General features: G+C 32.8%; 1 protein-coding gene across 1 annotated transcript in view; it reads right to left on the minus strand.

Annotated features, from left to right (window-relative positions):
- Nucleotides 1-3,130: 3,130 nt before the first annotated feature.
- Nucleotides 3,131-12,239, minus strand: part of LOC111621274 (NADH dehydrogenase [ubiquinone] flavoprotein 1, mitochondrial-like) — a 35,588-nt gene continuing 26,479 nt past the window's right edge. Inside the window, exons 9-12 of the mRNA XM_023363359.1 lie at nucleotides 9,324-9,477; nucleotides 8,476-8,530; nucleotides 4,542-4,651; nucleotides 3,131-3,353 (exon numbers count right to left, since the gene is read on the minus strand). Coding sequence (XP_023219127.1) covers nucleotides 3,264-3,353; nucleotides 4,542-4,651; nucleotides 8,476-8,530; nucleotides 9,324-9,477 — 409 coding nt within the window. The 3' untranslated portion in view covers nucleotides 3,131-3,263. The remainder of the gene's footprint in view (nucleotides 3,354-4,541; nucleotides 4,652-8,475; nucleotides 8,531-9,323; nucleotides 9,478-12,239) is intronic.

Raw genomic sequence — 12,239 nt, forward strand, 5'->3', positions numbered from 1 at the left:
TCGCGCCGCCAGTCGTTTTTCTTTTTTTTTCCTGTTTAAAATATCATTCATCTTGGCAGTTAAGTCCATACACAGCTAACTTACGAAATGTCGAACATCGCATTCCAAAATAACTATTGGGTTTCTATAAATCAATCGATTTATAACCGCACAAGTAGTCTTCGTTTTAACGTAGCGCCATCTATTGGCAGAAAATTTTAACGAACCGACAAAAATAATTTTTATAAAAAAAATATAACTTTAAAATATATATATTATATTCACTTAATAACGTTCAGTTAAATCATTATATTAAATTAAAAACATAAATCTGATATTTAAACAAAATACAAATTTTTATTTTGATTTTAAAATTAATGCAGGTGGCGCATAGTGACTTTACTTTATAATTTTAGATTAAAGGGACACAAAGAGCCCTTTGTCGTCTTTCATCGGCATCTTCTGTCTTCACTCAAGTGGGCCTTAAATAAGCGGTACACAGAACAACTCGTTCCAAATGCTGCAAGCATTTGACTTGAAGACCAACTTCAACTCATGTTTTGTGGAAGCATCAGCGACTGTTCCTAATCCATATTCGTTGAAGTTAGGCATCCCATTCCATACGAACCACATCGTTTATGATTTGCTTCGTTTCTAAGAAAAGACCATCAATTAAACTTCAACTTCCGGGTTGAGAATAGTCAAAACCGGAAATCTTGACGCACAGGAAAGGTGTAATCGAAGTACGAATGCAAAGGCAATCTCTACATAAAAACTTCTCCTTGCGTTAATATTCAAAGCTGCAAAGAGCAATGCTTTTGAAAGATCACATCAAGACGGAATGTGTCACCAAGCTAAAACAGTTTTAAATGTTCTGGATAATTTTTAAAACAATGCAATATTTGAAACTAATTATATTCCGACTTCATTAATTGTGATAATCAAGCAATTCGTTAAAAGCTTGAACGATGCGGTTTGTATGGAATGGATGCCTAACCTCGACGAATATGGATTAGGAGCAGTCGCTGATGCTTCCACAAAACATAACTTGAAGTTGGTCTTCAAACCGAATGCTTGCAGTATTTGGAACGAGTCGTGAAAAATCCCAGTTGGATTTTTCGTCTGGATTTTTCACACGAACTTCTGTTATTAGTAGCAACAGAATGTTTGGGAAATGTTTGTGTCGTGTCTTGCAACAGGATACGAACATTCCGTATTGCTCGAATCTTTCCCTAAACTTTTCTGAATAATATCACAAGAATTTGGAGCAAGTTTTGCACCTGTGAAGTAATAGCATCATTTAATGGCGGAGCAGAATGTTTTAGACGATGCTTGGAAAATCGTTCCGTCATATCATAAACGTCATAGTCGAATAATCTGAATCGCTATCCAGTGAATTGAAAACTTTCGCTGAGAAATGCCGATGATATACGAATTCCCTAGAATTCCCGAATCAGATGATATACGACTTGCGGGAGCACCCTTTTAATCTCTCATTCGGCAATGCTTCGTGGCAATTGTCCAATTCGTTTACGTTCTCCACACTACCTTCTACTGTACGTTATCGAAAGACTTTACTATTGAGAAGAAGTAAAGTAAACGAAGTCGATTCGGATTTCGAATATTGTCAATAACGACCATTACCTGTTGCATTCGCTTCCGTTGCCTCGAATATTTACTTGTACTCCTAATTATTACGGTAACAAATACCGGGCGAAAATGCCCGAAGGCGGGCTACAGGCTTATAAAACCTCGGGGGCGGTACCGCAGTCGACTGGCCGTGCGACGGGCCCGCTCCCACCTCACGGTCGAGGTGGAGCCGCGTGATGGGGCGCGCTGCATCTCTACGCGCTTTTTTTCAACACTGAGATGTGNAGTATTTTCTCTCGGCACTGAGGAGTGGCGTATCGCTGGTCCTACGATAGTGCAAGCTGATCAGTCGTAGCCCCAGAGCGGACGAGATGGGTTCGCTTGGTCACAGAAGCGATGGTAGGTGACAGAGCTGCAACAACTGGAGCGGTCCGCGAGACACAACACAAATTTTAGCGGGCACGACTTCAGGCTTAATCCAGATGAAGACGACACAGATTAATCTCCATAGAATTTTTAGGGAAACTGCGTTTTGACCTCGAGATTCGGGGTTTTTATAGTATTTCTTCCTTGAATCTCACCTTACGATTAGTCCCGCGTCCCATTCCTCGCTTCCCGATTGTTTTCTTCTTTGTTTCCAGGTGAAAACCGAAACCAGATCAGGTCACGAGAAAGGTTTGTTCCGAGGCGTTTATTTGACACCTGTTTGTCAACTCTGATCAGAGATTGTTGATAAACCTATAAGCTTTTCGCTCATAATTTAGCCTATTGTTTCTGCTATCTGTGATTTTAGAACTTTAACGACCGTATGTGATGTTTTTATACCCGTCAAATCTTTCTCCTTTTCCGAAAATTTAACCTAGATCGACTGTTTATGAGCACGTTTTCCTATATTTTCAGTAAAGAAAACCCATTTTACAAATAAAATTACAAAAATACTGACGTCTAGAACGGATTAATTGTATTTGCATTAATTTCTATGGGAAAAATGGCTTCTGTTAACGAACAATTCGGTTAACGAACGGACTTGTGGAACGGATAACGTTCACCGGGGTTCCACTGTATAGTGTACAGAGGCAAGACACTACTAATTTAACGTAGTGCACATATTTTTTTAAATTAAATAAATTAAAAACACGATTAAAAACTTCAGCCCAGCATTGTGACAATGTCACAATAAATAATAACTTGTTTGATATATATTTCATTTGTAAACGATGTTTTATTCCTTGGTAAATATCTTGTATGCAATAAAAATGCATATTTGAAATATATAAAACTAATTTTTTTATTAAAAAATTATTTTTTATTTCTGAATTAATAATTAGAAATATTAATGAGTGAATATAAATTTACATAATGCATCAACAGAAAATTAGATTGACTATATGATTGGATAAAGTAAATCAGCAAACATTAAACATTTATAAGTAGTGAACTATTAACTTGTGGAGGATTATCTTGATATTCTATCATATAAAACAACTTAACTGAGCAATTATTGAGAAATCTGGAATATTTATAGTTTTGTCATATTGGCAAGTAGAAATAAACAATTGACTGGTCTACTAATGGTTTTATTTACTCTGTTTCTGGTCCAATGATAAAATCTACCAAACTTACTTTTCAATAGGTAACAACATCCAATAATATATTAAAAAATTAAATAAACAGTCTCTACAGAAACAAGTTCTTCATTGCTTTACACCATATTTTTCTTTGTTCTTGGCATTGAATTCTGCAATCCGTTCTTCAATAATGGGTCTGAAATGTCGAACCAGCCCCTGAAAAATACAAAACTTCAGTTGTTTTCACAAGTAAATTTCAAAATTTGATCAATTTGTTGTTATGTACAGTACATTAGCTTAATTAAATGGCATTTCTTAAAATCTATCTTTCTAAGTTAAATTCTGGAAAAATTAAAAAATGGAAACTTTTGAACGAAAGGATAAAAAACTTTAATTTCTGTACCAGTATGGTTTATAAAACAAAGAATAGTAGTATGTAGAAAGATACAATCAAAATGATTTCAAGGATATATTGAGAAATGTTAAAATCATAATTATTCCTATTTCCACACATTCGTAGAAATCAATTAATTTTTTATATCTTATATTTAATTATCAAATGATAATTGCATTGCAATGTAAATTTTTTTAAAGGCAAATCATCTAAGAGACAGAAAAAAACTATAAGCAAAAATTGAAAGATGTTATAATAAGCCTTTTTCAAGTATATTTCTGTAAGAGGTAAGAGTAAACTGTTTTCAAGTCAAAAAATTCTATAAACAATAAATGATACTACTTTTATTTGTAAACTATAAGAAGAATCATAATTTATACAAACATATATTTAATTCTCCATATAAAAGTGAAGATTAACAATTAAAAATATTTTTTAAATATCCTTTTTCATTATAATCATGTTTTTTGAAAGTTTAATTATTATTATTAATAATTAAATTACAGAAGAGTGAATGCAGGATTTCGGGTGGTGCAATGAGTAAATTTGCAAAGGATAAGTGGATTTCCAGAGGCACAAATGACTGTTTATGGGATGTTGTGGTGCCTGTGCTCATATATAATAATGAAATTTGGATATGCAGAAGAAAAAACAGGAGTTGTATGTGAGATGAAGTATTTCAGAGGAGTGTGTGACATAATGAGAAGAGACTATTGAAAGTGAAAATAAATCTCTTAAGTCAGAAAGAGAATGTGAAGAAGTTTACTAGAAGAGACATGAGTGTATCTGAAGCAAAAGAGGTGTGTCTGGACAGGTAGGGTATGGAAAAGGTTGTTGAATGAATGTTTTATAGGATTGTAGTTTCCTTTTGCTTGCTGCTCACCCTTTTTGGATTATAAGCATGAGTTTATGTATGTATAATTAAATTATACTACTAGGAAATAAAAGTTGTATGAGAATAAGTATTGGTTTAGCAAATTTTAAAAGTTATCTTGTTATATTACACTTACCTGTACAGGCCATGCTGCACCATCTCCTAGAGCACAAATAGTATGACCTTCAATCTGTTTGCTTAGCTCATAAATCATATCTATTTCATCTGTTTTTGCATTTCCATCCACTATAAAGTTAAAAAATATATATGTATACTACCATCACATAAAAGAAATATAAATATTAAACTATAATATTACAAGTGTCTGTAATATTATTAATATTAAACTATAATATTACAATATTACAAGTGTCTGTAATAGTAGTATAAATCTTTAATGGTAAGGTAATTATTTAATTAATTTTATGCTACTTTATGTTAAAATTTATTTTCATAACTAAAACAATATACGAGGTCTGTAAATAAAGTAATGAGACTGGTTTCATAGCAAATGATCTGGCAACACTTGGGTTCTTCTAGCCAGTGATGTAAGGACAACATGCCTTATAGCTTCAGTTTAATTGAAAATCTTGTCACATTAACCAGTGGACTGAATGCATATTTTGCAAAGTGCTATTTTGTTGTGCATTCCAAAAATGAGTGAACATAGTTACGAACAACATTGGGCGACCAGGTTTTGTTTCAAACTCAGAGACAATGCCACTGAAACATTTGCAAAACTTCAACAGGCCTATGGGAAGACTGCTTTGTCAAGAGCCCAGATTTTTTAATGGTTTAAAACATTTTCAAAAGGCTGAGAATCTGTTGAAGATGACTGTCAGCCAGGAAGGCCATCAACTTCACAAACTGATGCAAATGTGGAACAAATCAGACACCTTGTGCAATCTGACTTAGTTAACCGTCAGATTGATTGCAGATGAGCTGAATTTGAACCACACAAATGTTCATCAAATTTTGGCCAATGAATTGTGAATGAGAAAAATTTGTGCAAAAATGATCCCCAAAAACTGCACTTCTCACCAAAAAGACAAGAGGAAGAAAGTGTGCTGTGATCTTCTGGATCGAATTGAAAATATCCAGATTTCCTCACAAATTTCATTATGGGTGATGAAACAAGGATCTTTGAGTACGATCCAGAAACAAAACACCAAAGTGAGGAGCAGCACACAGCAACCTTCCCACAGCCAGAAAAAGTGAGAATGAGCAAGTTGTAGATCAAACTCATGTTCATGTGCTTCTTTGACAGCAATAGAATTGTCCATAAAGAATTCATGCCTCAAGGACAAACTGTCACTCAGCATTTTTACTGTGAGGTTCTTGAAAGGCTGCAAAAATGAGTTGCTCGCATGAGGTCAAACATCAAAGAGACCTGGATGCTGCATCATGTGACTACTTTCTCTTCCCCAGACTGAAACAACACCTCAAAGGACATCATTTTGGCATGACAGAAAACATAAAACAGGCTGTAACTGACCAGTTGAAAGCCATTCTGCTTTCTGCATTTCAGCACTGCTATGAAGAGTGGAAGCAATGTCTCAGGTGCTGTGTCACTTCCCAAGAGGACTATTTTGAAGGACACAGTTGATTTGTAATTAATTATGAATACAGATATTTACAGAAAAAGTCTCATTACTTTACATATTTTTTAGAACTTGATTAATCCAATGTATCTGAAAATTAAAAGTATATACAGTAAAACCTGTGAAAGCCAGAATTGCAAGAGACCCTATAAACTTGTCCAGCTTAGTCAGATTTTCCATCGTAGGCAAGCCAGAACAAGAGATAGCCTAGCCACTGATTTAAGATGTAAATATACATTATTACAAGAGTCAATCTAGCTGTAGAATTTGCTATATTTATTGAAGTTACCTCAAAATAAAAAGATAAAGAAAATATGATATTCATTCATGTATATATTCTCAATCAAAAAAGAATGAGTACATATCAATCATGTGTTCTAAGTAAAAACATATTTGTGTTTTCTCACCGAAAATGTAACTTATAGATGCCATCTCAGATGGTTTACTTGCTCAAATTCCAGATTGATAGATTTAAGATATCTCTGCATTCATATTTTTGTTAATATGTTCTTTTTAAAATGTGTTAATATATTGGAAAAGCAGATTAATCTTCCCACCTGGTCTTAAAATCAAAATTGGACTTTGGCTAGGAATGCAAGTGTTAAAATGTTGCTTAAGTGCAGATAAAAGCTGAAAATGTATTTTCTGAAGGTTTTGGAAAAACCAAACATAAAATCAAGTTTCTTATTTTACATGCTGAAAGGTTTTCTAAATGTAGCCAACCAAAGAAATCTCTCACAAAGATTTCAAAGGAAGAACTCTTTCCATATTTTGATTTGAAAAGTGGGAGATAATCTTTGTTGACATGTATAGGAACTAATGATATTTAAATCTAAACTTGATGTAATATTTAATGCAAGTATTTGAGATTATTTATTGAAGTTAACTAATTTTTAAAATATTTCACTTTGTTATTTTGTATTAGATTCTTGTCCTTAGTATTAATTGTAATATATGTATAATTGTGTCATTAGACTTAAATCATGTATATTATGCCTTTGTAACAATTTATCAAATTGTTATGTCAGCTGCTATAACATTTAACTAAACTATTTCCTAAGATCCATCATCATATAAGCAAAATAATTATTGATAGATTTGATTTTATTTCTAATGTTTTGATCAAACTTTGATTCAATGCCTATTAACCTTCCATCATTGAGAGATTCAATCTTTTGCAAGTTTTACTGTATTAAAAAATATTTGTTCTTCAATAGAAAATAACTAAAAATGAGTAATTTTTTATTGAAGAGTAATAATTTTTTTTGATATATATGTTTAAAAAAGTTTAATGATTATGACTTATTACAAAGAAAGAAATAACTTTTAAAAAGTTAAGGAACTATAATTATTACCTTATATTAACCCACAATCATGAGTTAATGAAAATTTTCCATACCTATTACTTTTTTTGTGGGGATTTTTTTATCAAATTGACTTACTTAGCTGTGCTTTCATGATATCCTCATGCTACATGCTATCCATCTGTGTACAAATTTCAGTAAAAAAAAGTTTCTGCTCATCACAGATAATCAAAAACCACTGTGGAAAAAATCACCATCTTTCACATACAATCATGTACAATTTTTCCTTATTGTCATATGATCACATGAAGGCAATTTTCCACATTAATGCCATCAAAAATGACATCTGTGCTGATTGCTGAAAGAGGTAGACATGACATGCATAGTGTGCAAGTCATTAAGATCTTGAACACTTGGCTCTGTAAGGTAGCCCGAGGCACTATGACCTTCAATAACTTAAATGTTTCCACAGCTTTACATTATCCTTAAAAAATACAGAAAAATCATTTTCTGGTTCTTCTGAGAAACAGCTCAACTCTCTCATCATTTATTTCCAACTGAACTCATTTCACATTAGCCCAAACTACTGCAAAGTTTGAAAGTATGAACTTCATAGGGCTAACAGCAGCATTGTTCTGTAAACAATGCCCTTGGTATAGCCCTATAGGGCTATATACCAGGTACCATTTTTACCATTATATATACCATTTTAACCATGATATATAGCATTTTTTTATAACCCTTTTTAGTTTTTATAACCCATTTATTTAGTTTATGAGATATATTATTTTTATAAAAAAAATAATATATAATAAANAACGCAACATGACAGTGAGAGGGAGGGGCCTCTCAAGACGACTTTATGTGAGAAACTGGCCCATATTTAGGCATTAGACATGTGAAAAAATCCAGAAAGCTCCACTTGGCCAGGGATGAACCCACAACCAGTGCTTGTTGGTTGTATTAACTCGGCCACTGACGAGCCATCGCACATTACAAGAGTAAATAATGAAGAATATTGATATTTATCAAGTGCACAAAAGATTCATCACAGAATTATTCAAAATTGTCAGATTTGAGGTACAGCAAATATGTGGAAAAAAAACTGATGTGATCATGGGATAATGATCATATAATAAATTTATTACAAATTGTAATAACTTACCAAATCTTGCCATTATTTTATTCATCCATCCAACACCTTCTCTGCATGGAGTACACTAAAAAAAAAAAAATATTAAGTTACAATAATATTTGAGTATTTAAAACATTACTTAAAATTTTTAAAGAAAAGTATAAGATTTAAATTTAATATGTTAAAATTCATTGAAATAAAATGTTAACATTAAAAAAAATCCAGCAATGAATTGCTTAGCTTTTCCAACAATATTTGGTGGTGCCATCTGTTATGATATTTTATTAAAAAAATTAAATTTTGATTGTAAGGATGGGTTTTATAAAAATATTGTAAATACTAATAATGAGTAAAATTGTCATTTAGTCTGATCCTACTGGAGATACACGTGATTTTTGATTTATTTTAATTTAAAATATATGCTCTCCACCTCAAAAATTAGTAGTATCTTGCTCCTATACATCATACTTTTCCATTAGCAATACAGTTGTGCTGGTCATCTATCTAATTCCTTACAGTGAAAAATTTTTTAACTGAAATAACATGACTTCAGGTGCAAATCAGAAATTTATATATAGTTAATCATGGCCTTCTGCCCCTAAGCTTTCCATACCTGGTCTCAGCTTTCATTTATCTAACTCTTTCCAAGATTGCGGAAGGACGGATGAATGGACAGATGGAAGAACAACAGTTAGAATTTATAGGTGTACAATTTTTTCAAATTGCAACCCAATAACCAAAACAAATTTCTAGTGGAAGATATACTTATTAGATTGGTTAACAATTAGCAAACATAAGAGAAGAGTCAGAAAAATCTTTGATTATAAAATATGCTAATTTTTAAAACAAAAATCCAAATTTCTTATTTCAAAACTCACCTGACCACAGCTTTCATGTTTGTAAAATTCTATTAAACGAGCAATAGCTTTTATAATATCTGTCTGTTTGTTCATCACAATGAGAGCAGCAGTTCCTAATCCAGACTGTACTTCAATCAATGCATCAAAATCCATTAGAACATTATCACATACACTGTAAACAAAAAAAATTATATCAATATAACAACAGAAGTTAAAATTCAAATAAATGCATTTAAGTTAGAAGTCCCTTAACAAATCAAGACCTAGGAGCAATAGTGATCTAATTAATAATCATATTCATTTTTCAGATATCATATATTTGGAATGCCAAAGACACACTTTATTTTGGGTATTAATGGAGTAAACATTAAATTATGAAGAAAAATATAGGAGCTTGAAATTATACTGAAAATACAAAGATGTTATCAGTTCTGAGCAATAGTGGTCTACTTGTCAGCAAGTGCTGCATCTGTTATTAACAGCAAAAGCTTAGTCAATACAGTAGAGTGTTGTTCATCCGAAAGAATTCCAGTCAGCAAATTTAAATTTTCGCTAGTGATGTGGCACTGCAATCTTTGGCTATATCTTGGGCTACTCCAATATTTTTTGTTTGTGTATGTGTTTTAGCTGGCAGCACTCTCACTTTTGTGTGGTGTTTTTCTGAGGACTATGTGTCATGCTGAATTGAACGTTTTTGATACTAGATTAACTTCTAAAATATAATTTTTTTTTTTGTTTTTATATTTTTCAATATATTTATTTTGTTTGTAAAAAATAAAGAAATAATTTTTAACGATACAATAGCCACGATTATTAATTTAAAAAGTTTACATTAGGCTTAACATTGACGAAAATTCAACGCAAAGCGACACGCAACGGAGAAAAATTTCAACACGGGATAGGTTAATGTATTTTTTTGTACATAATTGGTTATCCAAACAACCCCAGTCCCCAATTGATTCGGATAAACAACACTCTACTGTAATATATGCTACTTGAGATCATGTGATGTAAACAAATAATTGCTAGATAATAAAGAAGAATGTATGTTATTGTCAAGATTGCATATTGAAAAACCCTATCCAATAGTTAAAAGTTAAATCCATTGCCATTTTGTAATTCTTGTGGTATAAATAGTAAATGTAATCATTACATATTAAATTATAGTTTGATGGGTTAGGGAAACGCAACATGACAATGAGAGGGAGGGGCCTCTCAAGACGACTTTATGTGAGAAACTGGCCCATATTTAGGCATTAGACATGTGAAAAAATCCAGAAAGCTCCACTTGGCCAGGGATGAACCCACAACCAGTGCTTGTTGGTTGTATTAACTCGGCCACTGACGAGCCATCGCACATTACAAGATACTTTGTAAATAAAAGAAAAGAGCAAATTCCAATTTAAATACTGCATTAAATTATAGTATTTTATATCATTACTATTTTTAAAGTAAAGTTTACAAAACTGTAATAAAGTTTACAAAATCATCAAATGAATGAATGATCTATGAAAATCTTCATCACTTCATAATTATCTTACATAATATATTTGACAATTAAGAATCAAGTTATTCTTAACTTTTAACTAAAAACTTCTAATATGACAGCTGAATGACTGAGGCAGTAGACATCAACCTGCCACTCTGGAAAACCCAAATGAAGATCAGGAATCTTAGGAATTTTTAATGAGTAGTCTGTCCTGGATTTATTGAGCCTTGTCTTTCACCATTTGATCACCTTCATTATGAACCTGGCCAAACCCACAATGGGTATAATTAAAAAAGCTCATGGAATAAGAGAAATAAATCAGCCAAACAACTTTAATTAAGAATAAATTCAAACTTCATAATTTAAGTTTTTATATTATATTCATTTGTAAATACACTCAAACAAACCTTTACATATGCAGCCGTAATTTAATAGATAAATTCAAACGTTTTCGACCATATTCAATGGCCTTTATCAAGAAAAACTGAAAAATCGAACTTCGAATTAAAAATTTGCATTACCGATACAAGCGTTATTTTTGGAACGTTTTTAAAAAGATATTCTATCGTATAAGCGCCATCTCTACATATTGGCTATAAATAGTTAACATAATACCAATAAATACATTAAAACACAATAAAGTGTTAAAATAATGCCCGTAAATACATTAAAATACAATAAAGTGCATATAGAAACAAGAGTCAAGAGAGTTGCCGCTATGCTATGCATGTTCGCCATGCTGCCGATATTTTGCTTGCATCCCGGAAGTTGATAGCTAAACCTTTTTGGCTTGTTTTGCAGATATGCCAGGCTTCGGCGTATCTGAGGTGCTTTCTGTCGCGTACTATTTGTACCAATTTAGCTTGGTCCCACTCCGCTTTGACCTCTTGTGGGTCGGCTAAGACGTACGTCGCCAGCGCTGTGCATGGCTGCTCTTTTCTTATATTTCTCTGATGCTCTAACAGCCTTTGTTTGATGGATCTTCCGGTAGCCCCGATGTAGAACATCATATTCTGCCTCCGTGTGTCTGTAACCGGGATTCTGTAGACTCCTGGAATAGTGTTCTTGTCCACAGCATCTTTGTCTGCCCTTAGCAACTGATAAATAGTGGGACTCCTTTTGTATACTATTCTTTTCTTTGTAGCAGCTCCTATTCGCCTATATACGTTGCTTAGCGAGGCCTTGTACTCCATCGTTGTGAACTCTTCTGTATTTTGTAGACTTCTCATCTTGCTACGTGTCTTACATAGGCTTTTTATAGCTTTAGTATTAATCCCGTGTCTCTTAGCTAATTTATTGATATAACCGAGCTCTTCGTTTCTGTCCTGGGTACTGCTGCAGTGCGAATAAGCTCGCGCGATGAGCGCCCGGAATGCTGCTAGCTTATACTTAGGCGGGTCGTGTGAATTCCATGGGATAAATATCGGGTTGTACGTAGGCTTTCT

This window comes from Centruroides sculpturatus, unplaced genomic scaffold (assembly GCF_000671375.1).
Source record: "Centruroides sculpturatus isolate CEXI.00-Female unplaced genomic scaffold, Cexi_2.0 scaffold271, whole genome shotgun sequence".
In the NCBI taxonomy this organism is placed as follows: domain Eukaryota; kingdom Metazoa; phylum Arthropoda; class Arachnida; order Scorpiones; family Buthidae; genus Centruroides; species Centruroides sculpturatus.